At 38.1% G+C, this 23,971-nt stretch overlaps 1 protein-coding gene across 1 annotated transcript in view; it reads right to left on the bottom strand.

Annotated features, from left to right (window-relative positions):
• Positions 1-23,971, bottom strand: part of ehbp1 (EH domain binding protein 1) — a 508,893-nt gene that overhangs the window by 70,878 nt on the left and 414,044 nt on the right. Inside the window, 2 exon segments of the mRNA XM_051919668.1 lie at positions 20,217-20,363; positions 22,034-22,072. Of these exon segments, the coding sequence (XP_051775628.1) occupies positions 20,217-20,363; positions 22,034-22,072 (186 nt within the window).

The raw sequence follows: 23,971 nt of genomic DNA, 5'->3' as shown, positions 1-23,971 counted from the left end.
TCAGATGGAGATGATGTGCTGACCATTCTCTAAGAGTTGTGCTTTTAACTTGAAGCGATATTTTACAGAGTGCATACATGGCTAAGAAAAGTTAATAGCTAAATGTGCATGTTAACATAGGCATGAACTTTGTACACTAGTGTCCAAATGTTTTGACAGTGACACAAATACGTTTTGCAAAATTTGCATCTTCAGTTTTAGTGATGGAAATTCACATTGCTTTTATATTATTGTGTAGAGTGATCAGATGCATATTAATTCATTGCAAAGAACTGTATTAGCATAAAAAATTAAAATTATCACAAAAACCCATTTTCACTTATTTTATATATATTTTTTTTTTTTGATGGTCACAAATGTGAACATGGGAGGCAGCTAAAGGGTCTAAATGAGAGTAATTCCACACCAGCCCAGGGGGTGGCGGAGTGTGCTAACCTTTTTTTCTTGTTTTCCTGCAGACCGTTCACGGGAAATCCCGCCTGGCTCTGATGACGTCACTTCAGGGTCCGGGCCTCGGGATTGGGGCACTTCCGGTTCCGGATGATGTCACTTCCAGGTAGACCTATGAACGAAGAGCCTTCCAGTTTCAGCCCTTTTGATGACGTCACATCCGGGTCCAAGCCTATGGAAGAGGACCCTTCCGTTTCCGCCACAGATGACCTCACTTCCCTTGCTGGCACTTTAAAGCTGCCATATTTACCCTAACTCATCAGTTCTGTTTTGAACTCCATTCTGAGCTCATCAGTGTGAACAATTTATCCTCTTGCAGCCAGGAAATATTATACAGGTGGCTGCCACAAACCTTTTTATGACTCTTGTGTCTGTTTTTGTGAGTATATATCTCTCTAGTATAAAAAAAATCCTTGAAAGGAAAAGCAGGGAGATAATACGTGATCTTCTTGGAAGTTCTCGGAAGACATTTAAAAGACCCGCGAGACAAAAAAGACTGGCCACGGAGCGTCTTGCGGGGACCGTAAACATGAGACTTGATGCCAAGAGATTGTCCCAGGGCCGTCTTGCAAGGTCGTGGAACATGAGATTCTTGTAAGACACGCCCTCCTTATCAAATAAAAGCACGGCCAGCAAAACACTCAGTCGTTTAAAGACACGTAGCACACACAGATCCTGTGATCTCAGCACATATAAAGCGTATAAGGACAATACAGTCTAGATGAAACATCAACGACTAAAAGCAAAGAATAAAGAGCAGCGCGGAGAAAAGAGACCCAAAAGCGTTGGAGAGAAAAAAAGGCAGATAAGAGATTATGAAAGCAGTGGAATTCGAAAGGCTCAAACAAACGATGGCGCGATACACATGCAGAGAAAGGTACAGAATATGAAAGCAGTAAAATTCGAAAGTATTGTAGTGTCCCAGCCAAGTTGAAGCCATTTTTTGTTTTAAGTGACTGTTAGGTCCGATTGAGGGAGGGCGGAGTACAGCATGGAAGACTGATAGCGGGGTATTGATTGATGCGGTAAGGGGGGGGGCGAGACCTGGGGGTGGAGGGGTCGGAAAGGGTGCTAGAAAGTTGTGTTTGGGGTTACGAAGTCGGCGATTATTCAAGTAGAACTTTTGCAACACTTTATTACGTCAGTCGCTACAGTATATAAAAAAAAGACAGTAAAGATCGCATTAGCGCAAACAGAAGCTAATTAATCATCAGAACCAGGTGTAATTGAAAAAATAGCAGGACAAATCGAGGTCATAAATAAAAGGCAAAGAGTGGAAAACAAAGTCTTTTCGTTTTCACAACTTCATAAACACGTTCACAAACGTTGGCGCTATACACATGCAGAGCAGGTTAGAGATTATAAAAAGTAGTGGAATTCAAAAGGCTCAAAAAAAAAAAAGTTGGCGCGATTCATATTCTTTAATTTTCTCCACATTTGTATGTAGGAAAAATAGAAAGTATAAAAAAAAAAAAAGAAAGTAAAGATCGCAGTAGCACAAACAAACGGAAATTATTACTTAAAAAAGGGAAAATAATCACCACGGACCAGGTGTCATTGATAAAAAAGCAGGACAAAGCGAGGTCAGAAATAAAAGACAGAGTAAAAAACAAAGTAAGACGTCATAAAGAGGTTAAAAAAAAAACAGGGCCAAACACATGCAGAGCAGGTTAGCGATAATAAACACTGGAATTCAAAAGACTCAAAAAAAAACGTAGGCGTGAAACACATGCAGAGCAAGATACAGAATATGAAAGCATAAAAAAAAATTACAGTGTCAAAAAAAGAATATAAACATTAAAGCATTAGCGCAAAAAGAGAAATTATTACTCGGAAAAATAACTAAAAGGTGAATAGAGATTGAAGATATGGACATAGGTGATATGTCAGAAGTATGTAAATATTGTAAGGCTTTAAAGTTTAAGTCAGAGAATTTCAAAAACTGGGTTTACCTCACATGCATTTATTGGTTACTTTGCAAAAAAAATTATTAACTGATGATGGTGTAGATCGCTTTGTCTGTGCTGAAATTCCAAACAGAGAAACCTATCCTGAATTATGGTACAAAGTCATTAAACACATGTCTCACTGACCTCATTTAAAAGATTCAGCATATTGGGACTTGAAAGATTCCAAATATTGTTTTTACATAAGTTCTGAAATAAAAGTGAAACTAATGGAATAGCAACAATTCAAAGAAAAACAAAATCTTAAAAGTGTGTATCTGGAAAACCAAACACGGGGGTTGGGGAGCAAAGCCCCCTAGTGTGTGTATGTGTGTATATATATATATATATATATATACACTGTATATATACAGGTACTGGTCATAAAATTAGAATATCACGACAAAGTTGATTTATTTCAGTAATTCCATTCAAAAAGTGAAACTTGTATATTAGATTCATTCATTACACACAGACTGATGTATTTCAAATGTTTATTTCTTTTAATGTTGATGATTATAACTGACAACTAATGAAAGTCCCAAATTCAGTATCTCGGAAAATTAGAATATTGTGAAAAGGTTCAATATTGAAGACACCTGGTGCCACACTCTAATCAGCTAATTAACTCAAAACACCTGCAAAAGCCTTTAAATGGTCTCTCAGTCGAGTTCTGTAGGCTACACAATCATGGGGAAGACTGCTGACTTGACAGTTGTCCAAAAGACGACCATTGACACCTTGCACAAGGAGGGCAAGACACAAAAGGTCATTGCTAAAGAGGCTGGCTGTTCACAGAGCTCTGTGTCCAAGCTAATTAATAGAGAGACGAAGGGAAGGACAAGATGTGGTAGAAAAAAGTGTACAAGCAATAGGGATAACCGCACCCTGGAGAGGATTGTGAAACAAAACCCATTCAAAAATGTGGGGGAGATTCACAAAGAGTGGACTGCAGCTGGAGTCAGTGCTTCAAGAACCACCACGCACAGACGTATGCAAGACATGGGTTTCAGCTGTCGCATTCCTTGTGTCAAGTCACTCTTGAACAAGAGACAGCATCAGAAGTGTCTCGCCTTTGGACTGCTGCTGAGTGGTCCAAAGTTATGTTCTCTGATGAAAGTAAATTTTGCATTTCCTTTGGAAATCAAGGTCCCAGAGTCTGGAGAAAGAGAGGAGCGGCACAGAATCCACGTTGCGTGAGGTCCAGTGTAAAGTTTTCACAGTCAATGATGGTTTGGGGTGCCATGTCATCTGCTGGTGTTGGTCCATTGTGTTTTCTGAGGTCCAAGGTCAACGCAGCCGTCTACCAGGAAGTTTTAGAGCACTTCATGCTTCCTGCTGCTGACGAACTTTATGGAAATGCAGATTTTATTTTCCAACAGGACCTGGCACCTGCACACAGTGCCAAAGCTACCAGTACCTGGTTTAAGGACCATGGTATCCCTGTTCTTGATTGGCCAGCAAACTCACCTGACCTTAACCCCATAGAAAATCTATGGGGTATTGTGAAGAGGAAGATGCAATACGCCAGACCCAACAATTCAGAAGAGCTGAAGGCCACTATCAGAGCAACATGGGCTCTCATAACACCTGAGCAGTGCCACAGACTGATCGACTCCATGCCATGCCGCATTGCTGCAGTAATCCAGGCCAAAGGAGCCCCAACTAAATATTGAGTGCTGTACATGCTCATACTTTTCATGTTCATACCTTTAAGTTGGCCAACATTTCTAAAAATCCTTTTTTTGCATTGGTCTTAATTGATATTCTAATTTTCCGAGATACTGAATTTGGGTGTCAATGGTCGTCTTTTGGACAACTGTCAAGTCAGCAGTCTTCCCCATGATTGTGTAGCCTACAGAACTAGACTGAGAGACCATTTAAAGGCTTTTGCAGGTGTTTTGAGTTAATTAGCTGATTAGAGTGTGGCACCAGGTGTCTTCAATATTGAACCTTTTCACAATATTCTAATTTTCCGAGATACTGAATTTGGGACTTTCATTAGTTGTCAGTTATAATCATCAACATTAAAAGAAATAAACATTTGAAATACATCAGTCTGTGTGTAATGAATGAATCTAATATACAAGTTTCACTTTTTGAATGGAATTACTGAAATAAATCAACTTTGTCATGATATTCTAATTTTATGACCAGCACCTGTATATACACTGTATATATATATATATATATATATATATATATATATATACATACATACACAAAAGAAATAATGACGCCACCCTGACCACAAGTGTTTACTGCAAAGAATGCTACGCAGACAAGATTTTACACTTCACCAGCAACCACCCGGTATCTCATAAACGGAGCTGAGTGAAAACCCTATTCAGAAAAGTCCACACTCATTGTAATACTAAGGAAACAAAAATTAATGAGAGACGCTATCTCTTCCACCTTTTCACCTCAAACGGATACTCAAAAACATTCATTAATCGTAGCTTACACAGGAGACGCCAAATAAATCAGCAAACAATTGACTTAAATCAGAACCCCCACCCCAACTGGAACTCACTCCCTTATCACCACAAGGTGTCGGAAGGTACAGCGCGCATCCTGACCAAGTGGGGCATCAGAATAGCACACAAACCCACGAACAATTTGTGCACAGTCCTCTTTAATGCCAAAAACAAGAAATCGACAGCAGAAACACGAAACGCAGTTTATAGTATCCCATGCAATTCTTGCTCAGCAGTATACATAGGACAAACTTCAAAAAGAATTTCAACACGTGTACAGGAACATTGCAACGCCGTCAGAAGAAAGGACGCACTATCATTGATCTATGCACATACTAAATAAACAGGACACACATTCAACTGGGACAATGTAAAGTAAAATTTAAGGCCAGTACTAAAAGTGCCAGAGAGTTGGCCGAGTCTTGGCTATCAAATGAAAACGCCATCAACAGACACTTGGACATAAATCCAGCATATGCTAACTTAAGAACATGTACATAATAAATAAACTATACAAACCGCCCCCCCCGCCCCCTTGATCATACTGACTTAGTCACCTCCTATATATATTGTGGCAGGTGGCCGGGTGTGGTCATCAGCCGCCTGCCTATTTAATGGGCCGCCTCCCTTCAATCAAGGCTGGAGTCGGGTGAGGAGTTGACGAAGTCGGAGTGGAGGCGGCAAGGAGAGGCCTGGAGTGTGAGAGAGAGAAGGAAGAGAAAGAGAAAGAGAGGTGGCTTAGTGAAGCCTGGACTTTGGGAGACTGTGGGGGTTTGTGTGTGGCGGTGCACGTAAGACTTTGTAGATACTATTTTGTAAATAAACGTGGGGTGATGGCTTTAAATGTGTCTGCCTGTCTGTGTCCGGGCCGTACTATTTCACAATATATATATACTAGGGGGCTCCGCCCCCTGCTCGCTTCGCTCGCCAACCCCTGGCGTTGGGGCATGACAAAGAGTGAGATGTATGAATTAGATATAGAATAGTGTGCACCTTTGGATGATGCGCATAGAAATAACAAATAGAGTGTTTGGCATATATTAATGTTTTATTGGAATATTTCTTTGTATACAACATTAGTAGTAAAGATGGTGTCTTGTCCTTGAATGAGTCTTCCTTGGCATGGATCATTTATAATTTTAACTCTAACGTCAGATGAACGTCGAACACGTGAGAAGGCAATATAAAGTTGTCCTTGTCCAGAAACGGGTTCAGAGAGGTAGATGCCAACCTTGTCCATGGTTTGTCCTTGTGATTTGTTGATGGTCATGGCAAATGCAGGTTTAATGGGGAACTGTCGGCGTTTCAATGTAAAAGGTAATTCTAGGTCAGAACTTGTAAGGTCAATTCTAGGAATGAGAACAGTATTGTTAGCATGTGATCCTGTAAGAACTGTTACTTGAATAACATTGTGTGTCATGGTGTTGACGACTAACCGTGTGCCATTGCATAAACCCTGTGTAGTGTTAAGGTTTCCTAATAGCATGATTATTGTTCCGTTTTTAAGGCTAAGATTGTGTTGTGGAAATCCGGCTCGGTTAATAGTGTTCAAATATTGTAAGGGGAAATTAAGATGGTCATTGTCGTCATCAGAGTCAAGTTTGTCAGAGCTTAGAAAGAGGTGTGCCTCTCCAGGAAGTAATGAAATGACCTGGTTATTAATGTGATGAACATTAATATTTTTTTGGACAGAATATAGTCCGTTGTGTTAAAAGGGGTATTTGGTCTAATGAGACCGCTGTTCCAAATATCTCCGTAAGTAAGTCGTCGCAGATAAAGGGTTGAGGAATTGTAATAATATCTGGGTGAAGTACATCTGTATTGGTGAGTGTACCATCTCTCAGTTGTAATAAGCAATTGTTATATTCGGGATCTGGACATCGCATGTGTTGTACTAAGTGTATCTTGAACTATTGTAGGATCTAATGCAGTTCATAAAGTTTTTACTTTCAGGCACATCGTTAGTTAGAAGCTTCTGTAGATATTCAGGATATGAATGTAAAGGAGGCAGTCTAATCTGCCCTTTTTGACAACAACGTGTAAATTCATTATTTGTATTGCCAGTTGTTTCTTTTGTGAAGTTAAGTGAATGACAATGATTGCAAATGACATTCATTAATCCCAATGAATTTTATTCAATAGTTGATTCCTTATTGAAGGCATTTTCAGCCATTTGGCGTAAGCGTTTAACATGTGTCTGGCGTTGATGTCCGCGACGGGCATGTTTTGCTTTTGGCGTGTGATTGCCTTTTTGTTGCATGTCCATTATTTGTGACGCACTATTTTTTTCTTTTATTTTATTCGCCTCCGCTTTGCGCAAAGTCCGTTTCAGTCTACGTCGTGCATTGTTTGTATCGAGCCTTGTCCGTTTTTGTATGTCGGTCATTTGAGCTGTCTGCTTTTCGAGTCTTGCTTTCTTTTTTTCTGTCAGTTCATTTGCGCGTTGTACACGTCTCCGTTCATTTATTCTGTCTCTTCGCTCCCTTTTTTGTATGTCTGAGACGCGAGCTCTTTCGGTTTGAAATCGTGCTTGTTTCGATGCAGCACTTTGAGACGCGCGCTGTATGCGTCTACGTTCATTGTGTCTGTCCATTTGGGCACGTCTCTGTAACGGTGTCACTTGTGCTTTGCGTTTTTTGATCCGAGACATTTTTTCTCCCGGTGTTTCAGAAGCGCGTTTTATGCGCCGCCATCTATTTTCTTGTTTCTTTCGTGTTCGTGTGTTTGTTCCCGTTATCCTTTCCGAATCGTTTTGTACCCGTGACCGTGTATTCATGACTTGTTTCTTTCTCAGCATGCGAAATATGGATAAGTAATAAGGAGGATCGCACTCACTGTTAATATGTAGCCTTTTCTGCAGTTGAACGGTTAATAGTGCTTTATTGAAAGGAGATCCACCTATGCTGACACCTATGCTGCCTAGTGTGAAGGTGTTGACATTCACTTTAGAATATGTGGCTTTGGGTGTCACTTCTTATGGATGTGTGTGTGGGGGGGGGGGGGGGGGGGATTGTTGTTGCGCGAGCGTCTTCTTTCTTTTTGTGTTCCTGTGTCTTGTTGAATCCCCCTCTTTGCGTGTGTCCCGTCCCTTGCTTGTAGGGTCTGTGGGGTGGTTTTGTGTTCTTTTTTTTTTGTCTTCCATGGGCTTGTTGAATCCCCCTCTTGGTGTGTGTCCCGTCCCGTGCCTGTAGGGTGGGGGGGGGGGGGTTGTGCCTTGCTGTTGTGCGCTCGTCTGTTCTTTTTTTTGGGGGGTTTAGTTTCGTGTGCAATGTGTTTCGTGCTTTGCCCGCGTTTGACTACTTTTTTATGTGCCTTTTCCTTTTTTCGGTGCTTGTTGCGCCTCATTTCTGTGACTCCTTTTTTATGTGCTCACTCCTTTTTTCTGTGGTCTTGTCCGCCTCTCGTGTCCTTTTTTATGTGCTCACTCCTTTTTTCTGTGGTCTTGTCGGCCTCTCGCGGCCCCTCATCCGCCTTTGTCGCCCTCTTTTGTCCGCCTTTCTCGGCTCCTCAGCCGACTCTCTGACTCTTGCGGACTTTTTGCGCCTACGCCTCTCGCGGACCCTCATCCGCCTCTCTCGCCCTCTTTTGTCCGCCTTTCTCGGCTCCTCAGCTGACTCTCGCGGACTCTTTTTGCGCCTGCGCAGTACGTCTTTTTGCGGCTACGGCCCATGGCCGGATGTCCCTGCGTCCATCCGGTTTAGCATTCTCGGTTAGTAATATGGATATACACTGTACAGTAATCCCTCGCTATATCGCGCTTCGACTTTCGCGGCTTCACTCCATCGCGGATTTTATATGTAAGCATATTTAAATATATATCGCAGATTTCTTGCTGGTTCGCGGATTTCTGCGGACAATGGGTCTTTTAATTTCTGGTACATGCTTCCTCAGTTGATTTCATACAAGGGACGCTATTGGCAGATGGCTGAGAAGCTACCCAACCAGAGTGCGTATTACGTATTAAATAAAACTCCTCAAATATATTGTGAGCACGGGGGCTGTTCGCACCCCTAGAGGATACGGCCGCTCCTCAAAAAACACTGAAAGATTACCTTCACATTGCTGCCATCCTTGCTGGGCTTACATGTGGCTGCTTTGTCAAGCGATATGCTTCCCGCACTGTGCTTCGCATACTTAAAAGATCAAACAGCACGTATTGATTTTTGATTGTTTACTTTTCTCTCTCTCTTGCTCTGACATTCTCTGCTCCTGACGGTGGGGGTGTGAGCAGGGGGGCTGTTCACACCCCTAGACGATACGGACGCTCGTCTAAAAATGCTGAAAGATTATCTTCACTTTGCTCCCTTCTGTGCAGCTGCTTTGTCAAGCGACATGCTTCCCGCACGGTGCTTCGCATACTTAAAAGCTTGAACGGCACGTATTGATTTTTGATTGTTTGTTTTTCTCTGTCTCTCTCTCTCTCTGACATTCTCTGCTCCTGATGGAGAGGGTGTGAGCAGAGGGGCTGTTCGCACACTGGTCTAGAGGATACGGAGGCTCCTCTAAAAAATGCTGAAAGACTACTTTCACATTGCTCTCTTCCTTGCAGTTGCTTTATATGGCGGTGCTTCGCATACTTAAAAGCCAAACAGCCCTATTGATTTTTGATTGTTTGCTTTTTTCTCTCTCTCTCTCTGACATTCTCTGCTCCTGACACGCACTCCTTTGAAGAGGAAGATATGTTTGCATTCTTTTAATTGTGAGACAGAACTGTCATCTCTGTCTTGTCATGGAGCACAGTTTAAACTTTTGAAAAAGAGACAAATGTTTGTTTGCAGTGTTTGAATAAAGTTCCTGTCTCTCTACAACCTCCTGTGTTTCTCTGCAAATCTGTGAACCAAGTATGACTATATAAAAATAACCATATAAACATATGGTTTCTGGAACGCAACCCCCGCGATCGAGGAGGGATTACTGTATATTATATTATAATTATATTATATATATATATATATATATATATATATATATATATATATATATATATATATATATATATATATATATATATATATATACACACACACACACTGTATATTATATATACTGTATATTGGTATTTGATACACTGTATCAAATTACCCTAAGAGGAAATTCACTTTTAATAAGACCTTTGGACATGGTGTCAGCCATTGTACAGCACCACTGGATCAATTTTCAGGTTAAGGGTCTTGCTCAAAGGGAGAACAAAAAAGTCTAGTCTGGAGAGTTTACATTTTATCTCACAGTTCCCAAGATAAACCTGAGACAATTGCAAGGAGAACAAAAAAGTCTAGTTTCCCCTGTTCAGTCTGTTACAATCTTAACCCCAACTACAGTAAGAGTTACATCAAATTGAATGTTTGAGAAGCATATTATGTGCACTATATTCAATGTATATGTTTTCATACTATATTGTTTTATTATATGGAGTAGAAAATTGATCAAATATTAAACAATTAGAAGTATTAATTAAGGGGAAGTGCATTTAAAATTGAAGCTAGGCTTGATGGACTGAATGGTCTCCTCTCATTTGTCAAATGTCTTTTTACTGTGATTACAAGTTGCAATTATCATGGCCTATTCTGCATTAGTGTTGGTGTTTTAATCTTTGATGACTGATTTCTTCTATACAAATGAATAATTTACTTACAATCAAAGCTTAAACTGGAAGTGCTTACGTTTTTAATAAAAAATTAATGAATTAAAAACTACTTGCTTCTAAAGGATATATTAAACAATGTCCTAAAGGTATTTCATTAAGGATATCTCTGTACTTTGCGCCATTCAGCATTTCCCTCAACCCAGTCTAGTCTCCCAGTCCCTGCTACTAAAAAAAACAATTCCACAGCATGATGTTGCCACCATCATAATTCACTGTTGGAATGATATTGCTTAGTTGATTAGTGGTGCCTGGTTTCCTCCACACATAACACTAATCTTGGTTTCATCAGAAAAGAGAATCTTGTTTTTTTACATCATGATGTTTTTTTAAGGGTATTTGTTTTTTTTTTGTGTAGGCTTCCAACATGTCTTTTACTGAGGCAAGTCTTCTGCCTGGCCACTCTTTCATACTGCCCAGATCAGTAGTGTGTTGTAGTGTTTGTTGTTTCTCTGGTAGTTTCTCCTGTCACCACCACTACCAGAGCCCTTCTCCCTTAATTGTTCAGTTTGGTCAGGTGGCAAGGTCTAGAGTCATGGTGGTTCCAAACTTCATGCATTTAATAAATTACGAAGGTAACTGTGCTCTTAGACTTCCTCAGATCTGTGCCTGGACACAATCTTGTCTCTACACTCTACAAACACTTCCTTCAAACTCATGGCTTGGTTTTTGTTCTGATACTCATTGCCAACTTTGGTACCTTATATAGACAGGTGTGTGCCTTTCCTAATTATGTGCAATCAATTGAAATGACCACAGGTGGGCTCCAAACAAGAAGCAGAAACATCTGAGTGACAGTCAATAGAATGGGATGCTTGTCAAAGTGATATTTCAGTTTTTTGTTTTTTTTTTAAATTTGCCAACATTTCTAACATGTTGTGTGTCATTCTGGGGTATTCAGTGTTGCTCGATGTGGGAAAAATGATTTAAATGATTTTAGCACAAGGTTGCCATATACCAAATGTGAGAAAAGACAAAGTGTCTAAATACCTTCTGAATCCACTTTACCTGTGGTTCACTTTATTTTAAAGGAGTTTAAATCACAAAACAAAAATAATATAACATGCACTGATATTTCTTCACTATAATTTTACTAAAAAAGTTTTTCTGTTTTTCTGTAAAATTAGTAATACAGCATTATGCATTTTTGCCTGTATTTCCTTTAAGAACATTTTCAATGCAAGTTTTGACTTGTGTACAAAATCAGGTTATGAACATTAGCAAGAACATAACTTGTTTGTAACCCAAGGGTCACCTGTGTAATTTTCAATAAAATTAAGGACATTGAGGCCAAAACCCCCTCCTGCTATCATTTGAATAGGACCTGACAGGCACAAAAAAAGAAACAAAATAATATACTGGTTTAAGACTATTGTGACTTTATCATAAAATACACAAACAACAATGAAAAAACACAGATTTACTTTTTGTGTAACAGAGCTGATTCGGGCAGCAATTGAGGGAAACAGGAAAGAAGAACAGTACCAGTGGTGAGGGACCAAGAGGTAGTGGTCAGAACTAGTACACCATTATTCAAATGACCAGATCTATTTCTAGCTGCAGTTTTTTTGGGAGGGGGGGAATGGGGGGGGGGGTTATAAAAAGGTAAACCTGCCTCAGTCACGCTGTCAATAAAGCAGTCCTCTTCAGGACAATAAGTTCAAATAAAAGAGCAAAAAAAAGTCCACTGGGTTGGTACTGGATAGAACTGTAGACTGCTTCATTAGATTAAATTTTTGCCAAAGGTCCCAAAATCTGATCGATTAAGATTAAACTGATTTTCATTTTCTGCAAAAAGTATGCAGCAAAAATGTAGCATAAGCAAGACACTGGCATTGAAATCAGTAATCAATTTCATGCTTAAAATCTGCTGGGCAGACATGCAAAATAAACCCATTTACAATACTGTTGGTGTTAGTATTACATATAAAAGTATATTGTAATGATAAACATTCAGTTCTTTTAAACACTGAATTTGGCTGTTATTAAATTTACTTTCATAAATATACAAAAAATTGACTACTTTTCCATTTAATTAAAATTAAATTCAACTTTTTACACATTTTACCACACTCATTGAAATTTAAAAAAAATGAAAAAGCTCAGAAAATGTCAAAAAGGGTAGCTTTAAAAGGTATAATTTAATATTTTAGCAGGCAATCTTTCTTTGTAGAACTTAAAATATATGAAGTTCATTTAGGGATAAGCAGGGCATTTCACATTTAAAGTTAGATATTATAATAAAAACCTTGAACTGTGTAAATAGAATACAAGGTTTTTTAAAAAATGTCATTAATTTGCTAAATTATTGTATCATTATTTCCATTAACTTTCAGTCATGCAATTGAAAGATATTTTATATGGCTCAAATTGCACCATATTAATGACATTCAAAAATATGTATAGATTTAGAGACTTTAAACAATTAACTGTATAGGGTACAGAAAGATGTTAAAAGAAAAAAGGCAGACAGGAGCTTCATGCAATAATTAGAGAAAGTAAATTTAGCAATTCTAACTATAGCAAGCAGATGTTTAGTTTGCCTTTTTGCCCTTATTGATATTTACTGTTTTTTTAAAGCATGGTAAATACTTCTACAAATATAAGTCAATCTTTTCTAAATTGTCTGGGGATTGGTTGTGGACTGAAATTTTCTGTTGTGTTTAGGTATTGGATAAGACTGCTTTATGTCACAGGTGTCCTGCAAGCTAGAACAGTTTTTAATCCAAGATTTACCTCTAGTTTGCACATTCCTCTATCAATCTCAACTTCTATTGCATTGATGATTACCAGAGTCAGAGTAACGTTGCTCTTCTTGATGTCGACCTCCTTGTTCTTGGTTTGGAAAACTGCAAACTTTAGACTATTCAGCCTGCACCACTCAATAAAGTAAATTCCAAGGCCTCTGTATTCCTCCCACTTTCATTCACCTCTTCCGTTAAGGATGGCTGCATAGCCATAAAACTGTACTAATGACTGACATGTATGAGAGGAACAGGAAAGAAGACAGAGTGAAGCAAAATGCCTAATTTTACAGTATTTCAGAAAGCTACATAAACTTTTCCCTATGCATGGAGTATCTTCTAATGCCTCTTCAGATTACACGGAATCCAATTGTGTTTCTTGGATAGGCTTCTTTGACCCTGGTAAACCTTCAAATGTCTTACAGGTCATAGCTTGTACTGCTTAAATTCTATGGTGACTCCTTGTGTTGTTATTTACTGGGTAGTTACATAAAAATGTAGCAAAAAAGTATACCATTCCAAGTATACAACTCCTTGGACAATATAAATGCTAATCTATTTACTTATCAATTATTTTATTCACAAGGAGACCTTCAGAATGTATAAACAGTTCAACTTTCATAAATAGCAATCAATTGTAATGCTGGAGTCTTCATGCTTATATTTCATTTACTGATAGAAATGGAAACTGGAAAATCAATCATTTTAAAATGAGGAAATTAACCAAAACTCATCAACTGTGACTTAAGCAACTGAGAGTTCAGATCTCTAGGATAACTGAGTATTTGTTCATTACAGTGGAAATGAATCTACATTATAAATAATAAGACACATATGTGACGCACCCTGCCACCACACCACAACTATATTACAACACAGCTACTGCCGCACTGCTCTTTTTACGGTAGTTTTTATCTGATGTGGTTCTCTGATGTCCAGAAGCGTTATACAAAAGAAAGATAGGCTTCCAGTCTTTTATACTACTACTTTAGGCTGTTTGATTATTCTATACTACCTTGTTGAGGTAGCACAGGACACCATTAGAGGCAACAGTAAATCTGCACATAAAACACTTCAGCCTTCATTGAGACCTAGTTACCAAGAAGCTTTTGTTCAGAAGAGTTAATTTACCAGTGTAATGCCACAAAAAACTTCCTCACAGCAGTGAATGTGTAGTTAAAAATTACACAAGGTGTATGTTTTTTCAAAAAAGTATTTCCTTTTATCAAACAAGGTATGTTTGAAGAGTACAATTGAAATAGTTGAAACAATAAACAGTTTGATTCTTTATCTGAGAAGCAACTGAAATAGGTTAGCAGTGGACTAGCTAGAGGGTTGGTTTTGGGTTAAGACAGTTGCAAATGTGTGGTTCATCCAACTTGGAAACAAAAAATGCAATAAAAGTAAAAAAAGCAAAATGCACTTTAAATTACAAGTACTTCCTCTAAGGACCTTGAATTAGGAAAACAGAACGCATTGTAGTTACACTGGATACAGTTATCTTATTTTTTTGGCCACACCTACAGGATACCATTTACATTCATATGAAAAAGTTTGGGAACCCCTCTTAATTCTTTGGATTTTTGTTTATCATTGGCTGAGCTTTCAAAGTAGCAACTTTCTTTTAATATATGGCATGCCTTATGGAAACAGTAGTTTTTCAGCAGTGACATTAAGTTTATTGGATTAACATAAAATATGCAATATGCATCATAACAAAATTAGACAGGTGCATAAATTTGGGCACCCCAATAGAGATATTACATCAATACTTAGCTGAGCCTCCTTTGCAAATATAACAGCCTCTAGATGCCTCCTAAAGCCATAGATCGATAGATCGATACTTTTTTAATACCAAGGGGAAATTCACATACTCCAGCAGCAGCATATTGATAAAAAAAAAAGTGTCTGGATTCTGGATGGAGGTATTTTTGACCATTCTTCCATACAAAATCTCTCCAGTTCAGTTAAATTTGATGGCTGCTGGGCATGGACAGCCTGCTCAAATCATCCCATAGATTTTCGATGATATTCGAGTCAAGGGACTGTGACGGCCATTCCAGAACTTTGTACTTCTCCCTCTGCATGAGTGCCTTTGTAGATTTCGAACTATGTTTTGGGTCATTGTCTTGTTGGAATATCCAACCCCTGCGAAACTTCAACTTTGTGACTGATGCTTGAACATTATCCTGAAGAATTTGTTGATATTGGGTTGAATTAATCCGACCCTAGACTTTAACAAGGGCCCTGATCCCTGAACTGGCCACACACAGCCCCACAGCATGATAGAACCTCCACCAAATTTGACAGTAGGTAGCAGGTGTTTTTCTTGGAATGCAGTGTTCTTCTTCCGCCATGCAAAGCACTTTTTGTTATGACCAAATAACTCAATTTTTGTCTCATCAGTCCAAAGCACTTTGTTCCAAAATGAATCTGGCTTGTCTAAATGAGCATTTACATACAACAAGCAACTCTGTTTGTGGCGTGAGTGCAGAAAGGGCTACTTTCTCATCACCCTGCCATACAGATGTTCTTTGTGCAAATTGTGCTGAATTCTAGAACGATGTACAGAGACACCATCTGCAGCAAGATGTTCTTGCAAGTCTTTGGAGGTGATCTGTGAGTTGTCTGTAACCATTCTCACAATCCTGCGCATATGTCGCTCCTGTATTTTTCTTGGCCTGCCAGACCTGGGTTTACCAGCAACTGTGCCTGTGGCCTTCCATTTCCTGACTCCATTCCTTACAGTTGAAACTGACAGTTTAAACCTCTGAGATAGCTTTTTGTAGCCCTCCCCTAAACCATGATACTGAACAATCTTTGTTTTCAGATCTTTTGAGAGTTGCTTTGAAGATCCTATGTTGTCACTCTTCAGAGAAGAGTCAAAGGGAAGCACAACTTGCAATTGACCACCTTAAATACCTTTTCTCATGATTGGACACACCTGTCTATGAAGTTCAAGGCTTAACGAGCTCATCCAACCAATTTGGTGTTGCAAGTAATCAGCATTGAGCAGTTACATGCATTCAAATCAGCACAATTACAACGGATCTCAAATTTTTGCACAGCCAGTTTTTCACATTTGATTTAATGTTTCATTCAACTAAATACTGCTTCACTAAAAATCTTTGTTTGGAAAACACCCCAGTACTCAGATGTTCCTAGGAAATAAAAGACATACCACTGTTATCTTTTTTGTTGAATGTGGAGTAAATTATTATGCAGGCTGAGAGGGGTTCCCAAACTGTTTCATTTGACTGTATTTCTTGACAGTCACAGTTTTCAAAACAGTAAATACTGGTGTATTTAAACATGCTCCTGACCTAACCTTAGTGCTCAGTCATTGTGCATTTACAAACATGGTTTCTGTTGTTGTCTTTTATATATGAATGCTTAGATTTTTGACAAAATATTTACTGAGAAATTTTGCTAATGTTTGTCCATGTGGATTCCGGTCTATTTGTTGCCAACAATGTAGTCTTATGACCTTCAGCTGAGTCTGTCATGCTCAGAAACAACTTCACATCTCTAATTACCTCTTAATGGAACTGAGGTATTTAGAACACTTAAAAGGCAGCACCATCACTGAAAGAACTTTCTGCAATGAATACTGCAATACAAGTTAACTTGTTATCTCTGGTTTCATATTTAAAACATAATTATATATAAAGTCATATATTATAGCAATAATAATAGCAGCTCACTATTCAAAACGGTAAATGTGGGGAGAACCCGGGATCGAACCCACAGCCATTTGATTAAAAGGCAACAGCTTACCTCTGCACCAGCCAAGTGATTTTCTTTTGTGTCGATTGATATTTGGGCTTTGGATTTTACACATTGACAGAAACATGTAAATTGAATAATTTGTTTTTCTTCGATTATATTATTGAATAACAGCGCACTTGTTTTGTTGTACCTTTTTTTGAAAGTGTTTATTTGATATTTGGACTTCAGTCTTCACACATTATACACTCCACATTAGCATTTTGTTATTAGTAGTATAACATGAAAAAGGTTTCTGTTTTAGTTATGTGTTCAACATTTCTTGTCTCGTATTTCCTCTCATCCTACATTTACACAGATCGTTGTAGACATGGAACACACATGAAATTTATGTATTCCAAATAATGATATATAATTTGTCCTATACAATTCCAGACTCCTAACTCCCAAATAAAGAGACCCAGCATTATGAATATTTTCAAAGGCTTCAAGGATTCTAGTGTTAAATTAATAAAATACACAAAAATATATATATTATTTAAAATTAAACACCTTTCATCCTATGTAGCCCTTTTTAGTAAGTGGCAAGGATAGAATTATTATTTTTCTGACTTACGGTACAATGTTACACTGCATTTTTGTCATGTGTGCAGCACAAGTTATTACAAAGAGGCTGGGAGAATCAATAATTGATCCTTGCAAGTATACAGGCAAACCAAAACATGCTATTCATTAAAAAATTAAAACTAATTTACAGCACAACCAGCAAAACTACAGATGTTTTACATTACTAACCTAGATTTAAATATAATTCATCTTAACTTTTATTTTGTGAAATAGGTGTTTTTTCTGTCATAAAAATGTTGCCTGAGTTGTGTTTGATGGATGAATATATGCTTTGACTGACTTTTGATAAATGCTAGGTTTAAATAATAAATAAAATAATGAGGCGATACCTGTATGTTACTAGGGCTGCACAACTGATTGTATATTAATCATGATTACAATTACGATGCCTTGATTTATTAATTGTGGAAAGGGATGATTACTGCATTCCATTTAGTTGTCCAGTTCTCTCAGATATTAAGCTTTCCCAGTTACAAACTGCAAGCAAAGACACATTCATTCATCCATCCATCCATTATCCAACCCACTATATCCTAACTACAGGGTCACGGGGGTCTGCTGGAGCCAATCCAAAAGACACATTCAATAAGTGCAAATGTAGTGGCAAATCAGAGGTACTCACATAACAGGACTATGTACAAAATGCTAAAAACATTTGTAGGAGTCTGAGTTTGATCCCAAGCAACATCTATTAAAAGTATAAGTACTGTTGAATCTTGATGACTTGACATATTTTAGAAGTATAAGTACCAAAAAAAAAAAACGCAACACAGATAACCATTAACTGTTTAGACTAAAGTATTTTCATTTACAGCAGGGTGTCAAAAGTAAAAACAGGTAACAGCAGTCACCGTGTTTAATTTATCAAAAGACAAGGCTCTGATTAAAACTGTGCAACAAAGGTTTTAAAAAAATTATCAAAACTCAATGTAAGAGAAGTCATATACTCCCTACAATTGTTCTTCCAAAGGAGAATTATCTTTACTTTATTCCAAATGTCAGATAGAAATTAAAATGGATCTGAAAGAAGTAGCTTCTTTATGCAACTATGACCAATGTGAGACAGAGAAGAACTATGGGAGCATTCCTGAATAGAATGTTTAACTATATTGAAAAAGAAAATCAAATGCTTGGAATGCTGCTATCTTTAAATGACAGCACTTTCCATTGCAATAGTTTCCTTAAGAACAGCGACCCAGATACTCAAAGGGTGAGTCCAGTAGCAGAATATGTCACTGTTTAAATACTACTTGAGCTACTTCTTGAGCGTGCAGCATATTCACATTGTTGTATTTCATGTGTTTACATACTGCAAATATACAACATACTATCAGGTTATGTTTACATTAATTTCTTAATTCTAACTTTAGTTTTATTTAAAATTTCATTAATTTATTTTTGATTTTGCATGCACATACATTTGTTCTCTTAATACAGCAGAACTGCTAACATTTCAGTGTTTAGCATTTTCTTACATTTTGGTGGTGATGGGGTGTGGCACGGTGGCACAGTGGTAGTGCTGCTGCCTCGCAGTTAGGAGACCTGGGTTCACTTCCCGGGTCCTCCCTGCGTGGAGTCTGCGTGGATTTCCTCCGGGCGCTCCGGTTTCCTCCCACAGTCCAAAGATGTGCAGGTTAGGTGGATTGGCGATTCTAAATTGGCCCTAGTGTGTGCTTGGTGTGTTTGTGTGTGTCCTGCGGTGGGTTGGCACCCTGCCCGGGATTGGTTCCTGCCTTGTGCCCTGTGTTGGCTGGGATTGGCTCCAGCAGACCCCCGTGACCCTGTGTTTGGATTCACCGGGTTGTAAAATGGATGGATGGATGGATGGATGGTGGTGATGGATTTTTTTCAGAAGTAACATTTATTTTGAAATAAAAAGGAGGAATGTTTGTGATATAGTTAAAAGTTTATTTTATAAATATCTGTATATCAGTAATTTACTGCATTTGTTGTACTAAAAAACAGTAATAATTTTTAAGTGTGCTGAATCTTTATTGTAAGAAATAAAGAATAAACATTATCAAATACTAATTGTTAATATTTTAAATTAATCAGGCATTTAACAATTTCACATTAGTAATTTTGAAGTTATTCCTTGTAAAATGAAGGTTGTACTGTGCTGTGTGTAAACTCAATACACTATATGTAGTTGTCAAATTTCAATGTATTGTTATTTGAAATTATTAACTGCAGTATTAATAGGACAAGCAATAATTGCTAGTTATTAATTTTGTCAAAATCATGTGCCACTACATGTTCCACAACTTCTTTTTTTTCCTGAAGAAAATCGACCCCCTGACAAACACATCCATTGAGGGTGAGACAATCATAAGCTCACATGGTAACATCTGATGTCTTAAGTGATTTGTGTGGGGGGGTTAGAAAGAAAAAACTATACCAACAGGGTACTACATACATGCATCACATGTGCTCTTATTTATAGGCAGGAATTAGAAATAAATGTGCTGCAGAAAACTTTGAATGAACTGACACTATCCAAGGTGATCTTTGACAGTAGCTGATAAATTGACTGAAATAACCTGGTATGTATATAACTTCTGAAGAATCTGAGCTCTTGAAGCAAGACCATGAAAGAATAACTTACATCAAACAGTTGCTTTGTACGGGTTGGGGTGCTTGATGAATTTCCCATGATTTGTTTAGTTCCTGCTTTTAATGCTGCATCTCTTCGTGCCTGCTCCAGCAGAAGTCTGGCTCTTTCTTTTAGCTCCTCTTGTCGGGATAATACTCTCTGTTGCAAAAAAATATTTGAGACAATCAGATGAAAAAAGACTATACATAGCATTTTTGCACTATAAAAATGAGCTACTCTGCCAGGATCAGGGTCATAAAGTGAACTGTTGAAATCTCAGAAATTGTAACTTGCAAATTCAAATAATCTAGGTGACTTCTTCAAAAGCCCATACATCAATTTAGGACAAGGCTTTAATAGAACATCAGTCCAATGAGTTGTACATTCACCCATATACCCACACTCACAGCAGACTGATTGGGATTGTTTCATTGAACAAACCTGAACTCTAGTACCTAATGAAACCCCCCAGTAACATAAGGAGAATGTATTAATTCAAATGAAGGTGTTCAGAGCTTTAAGGTTGTAACACTAATCATAATATTATTGTGCCCATGCTATAAACTTTCACAGATGCAGACAAATTAAAAAAATGTATTAAATAACTAGCAAGTTGTCTACAAGTGAAGAGTTTTACAGCAATGAAGCGTGGATCATACAAAAGTGAGTTATTACCCCCCAAAAATTGTGTTGCATCATGCCACCTCCACCTGCCTTTGATTTGCTCAATTTGTGGTGGTGGAACACTTGACTCTTCCTGTACTGAACTGTACAAGTGAATGAAGCTGTGTGAAATATGATTTTTGATTAGAAGTACTTACAAACAAGTATATAAAAAATTAAAAAACTGAAACCTGTGGAGATAACCCCTTCCAAGCTCACTTCAAACACAGTGATCATATTCTACTCCTTAACTTCATTTTGAAAATTCTTCCAGAGAAGTACGAACCATGCTAGCTTTCAGGATGGGTACAGGCCTGTCTAAGATCTTCCCCAGGCAGCATAGCTGAATATCATAAACAAAGTGACCTCACATTGTTATTCTGGTAACAAACAGCCAACCTTTATTATTCTTGTTTATACGTTTTTCTAAGGAGTCCAAGAAATAGTAAGGATCTCATGTATCTAAGGTATGCCTGTTACAGTCTACAGTCCGGTAATTCATAACCATGCAGTTATAGAGAAATAGTGACAAAAGCACTTCTCTTATCCAACTGCTTTAATATGGAGCAAAACTTGAATTGTTTACTTGATAATCTAGCATAATTTATGTTGTCAGTGGCTATGCTAGTGTAGGTATATTTTAGCTGTTATAAAAATAAAGTTGTGTACATCTTAAAATGAATGCTCCTCCTATGAGCCACCAGGAAGTCTGCACAGCTATTGTCTTTATCATGCAGCCTCCAGGCAAATGACTGAACAAGTGCAAGACAGGAAAATGTGCACTGATTTTGATGTACAACTATGGGTACAACTGTAAATAGAAAATGACTTGTGGAAATGCTACTGTTTGCATTTTGTTTCCTTTTGGCTGCCTACTAATTAACCCACTGAAGTACATCATATCTGCTATATGCTGCAACAAGACAGTGACTTTCTTGTTTGATGCATCACAAAAATGAAAAAACATTACGTGGCTGAAGCAAGCTTGTTGTTCCTGACCCAGCAATCTAGGACAGCACAGTTTCATAACAGGAAAAAGCATTTAGCTTAAATTTAGTTTTAGAAAAAGATCTTTGCTTTTCTGAAAAAAAAAAACTTAAGACACAGCATATTTAAGTATTGTTTAATTCTAACTCTAGAGTATTTACTGACTTTTTTTGTCTTACCTTTTCCTCTGTGATATTTGAAGGTGGGGTAGAGGGAACCTGCAGAAGAACCACAATTAACATTTTTCCCAGAAATAAAATTTTGTCATCATAGTATTCAAATTTTAGAAAAGTATTTTCCAACAATCAGGAAACATATTAAAACATTTCTGAGAACTAATTAGTTTATATAAAATAAACAGTTGCTATAGGATTTCTATTTCAATAAAGGTCTCAATCATACAAATCAATCGAATCTAATCATATATTTGTTTGAATCTACTGTAATTACTCAAAAACAGGTTAGCAGGAACTGTTAAACCTACTGGGCAGTGGGTGCAAAACAAGAACAAACTATGATGTTGTGCTAGTAAATCATATTGTATTGTTACTCAGAAACATGGCAGTTTAGAATGCAGCTCTTTAAGTTGTGGGGAGGAAACCAGAGGATCAGGAGAAAACATAACATATACACGAAGATAACATGCATAGTCCACAAAGGACCAGTGATAAAATAGTGCTATCCACTGAACCATTATGTTACCATACGTTTAAGTTTATACAGTGGTGTGAAAAACTATTTGCCCCCTTCCTGATTTCTTATTCTTTTGCATGTTTGTCACACAAAATGTTTCTGATCATCAAACACATTTAACCATTAGTCAAATATAACACAAGTAAACACAAAATGCAGTTTTTAAATGATGGTTTTTATTATTTAGGGAGAAAAAAAATCCAAACCTACATGGCCCTGTGTGAAAAAGTAATTGCCCCCTTGTTAAAAAATAACCTAACTGTGGTGTATCACACCTGAGTTCAATTTCCGTAGCCACCACCAGGCCTGATTACTGCCACACCTGTTTCAATCAAGAAATCACTTAAATAGGAGCTGCCTGACACAGAGAAGTAGACCAAAAGCACCTCAAAAGCTAGACATCATGCCAAGATCCAAAGAAATTCAGGAACAAATGAGAACAGAAGTAATTGAGATCTATCAGTCTGGTAAAGGTTATAAAGCCATTTCTAAAGCTTTGGGACTCCAGCGAACCACAGTGAGAGCCATTATCCACAAATGGCAAAAACATGGAACAGTGGTGAACCTTCCCAGGAGTGGCCGGCCGACCAAAATTACCCCAAGAGCGCAGAGACGACTCATCCGAGAGGTCACAAAAGACCCCAGGACAACGTCTAAAGAACTGCAGGCCTCACTTGCCTCAATTAAGGTCAGTGTTCACGACTCCACCATAAGAAAGAGACTGGGCAAAAACGGCCTGCATGGCAGATTTCCAAGACGCAAACCACTGTTAAGCAAAAAGAACAGCAGGGCTCGTCTCAATTTTGCTAAGAAACATCTCAATGATTGCCAAGACTTTTGGGAAAATACCTTGTGGACTGATTAGACAAAAGTTGAACTTTTTGGAAGGCAAATGTCCCGTTACATCTGGCGTAAAAGGAACACAGCATTTCAGAAAAAGAACATCATACCAACAGTAAAATATGGTGGTGGTAGTGTGATGGTCTGGGGTTGTTTTGCTGCTTCAGGACCTGGAAGGCTTGCTGTGATAGATGGAACCATGAATTCTACTGTCTACCAAAAAATCCTGAAGGAGAATGTCCGGCCATTTGTTCGTCAACTCAAGCTGAAGCGATCTTGGGTGCTGCAACAGGACAATGACCCAAAACACACCAGCAAATCCACCTCTGAATGGCTGAAGAAAAACAAAATGAAGACTTTGGAGTGGCCTAGTCAAAGTCCTGACCTGAATACAATTGAGATGCTATGGCATGACCTTAAAAAGGCGGTTCATGCTAGAAAATCCTCAAATAAAGCTGAATTACAACAATTTTGCAAAGATGAGTGGGCCAAAATTCCTCCAGAGCGCTGTAAAAGACTCATTGCAAGTTATCGCAAACGCTTGATTGCAGTTATTGCTGCTAAGGGTGGCCCAACCAGTTATT

This window comes from Erpetoichthys calabaricus, chromosome 15 (assembly GCF_900747795.2).
Source record: "Erpetoichthys calabaricus chromosome 15, fErpCal1.3, whole genome shotgun sequence".
NCBI classification, from domain to species: Eukaryota; Metazoa; Chordata; class Cladistia; order Polypteriformes; family Polypteridae; genus Erpetoichthys; species Erpetoichthys calabaricus.
Note: the sequence above shows the minus strand (reverse complement) of the source record. Positions and strands in the feature narration are given on the sequence as shown.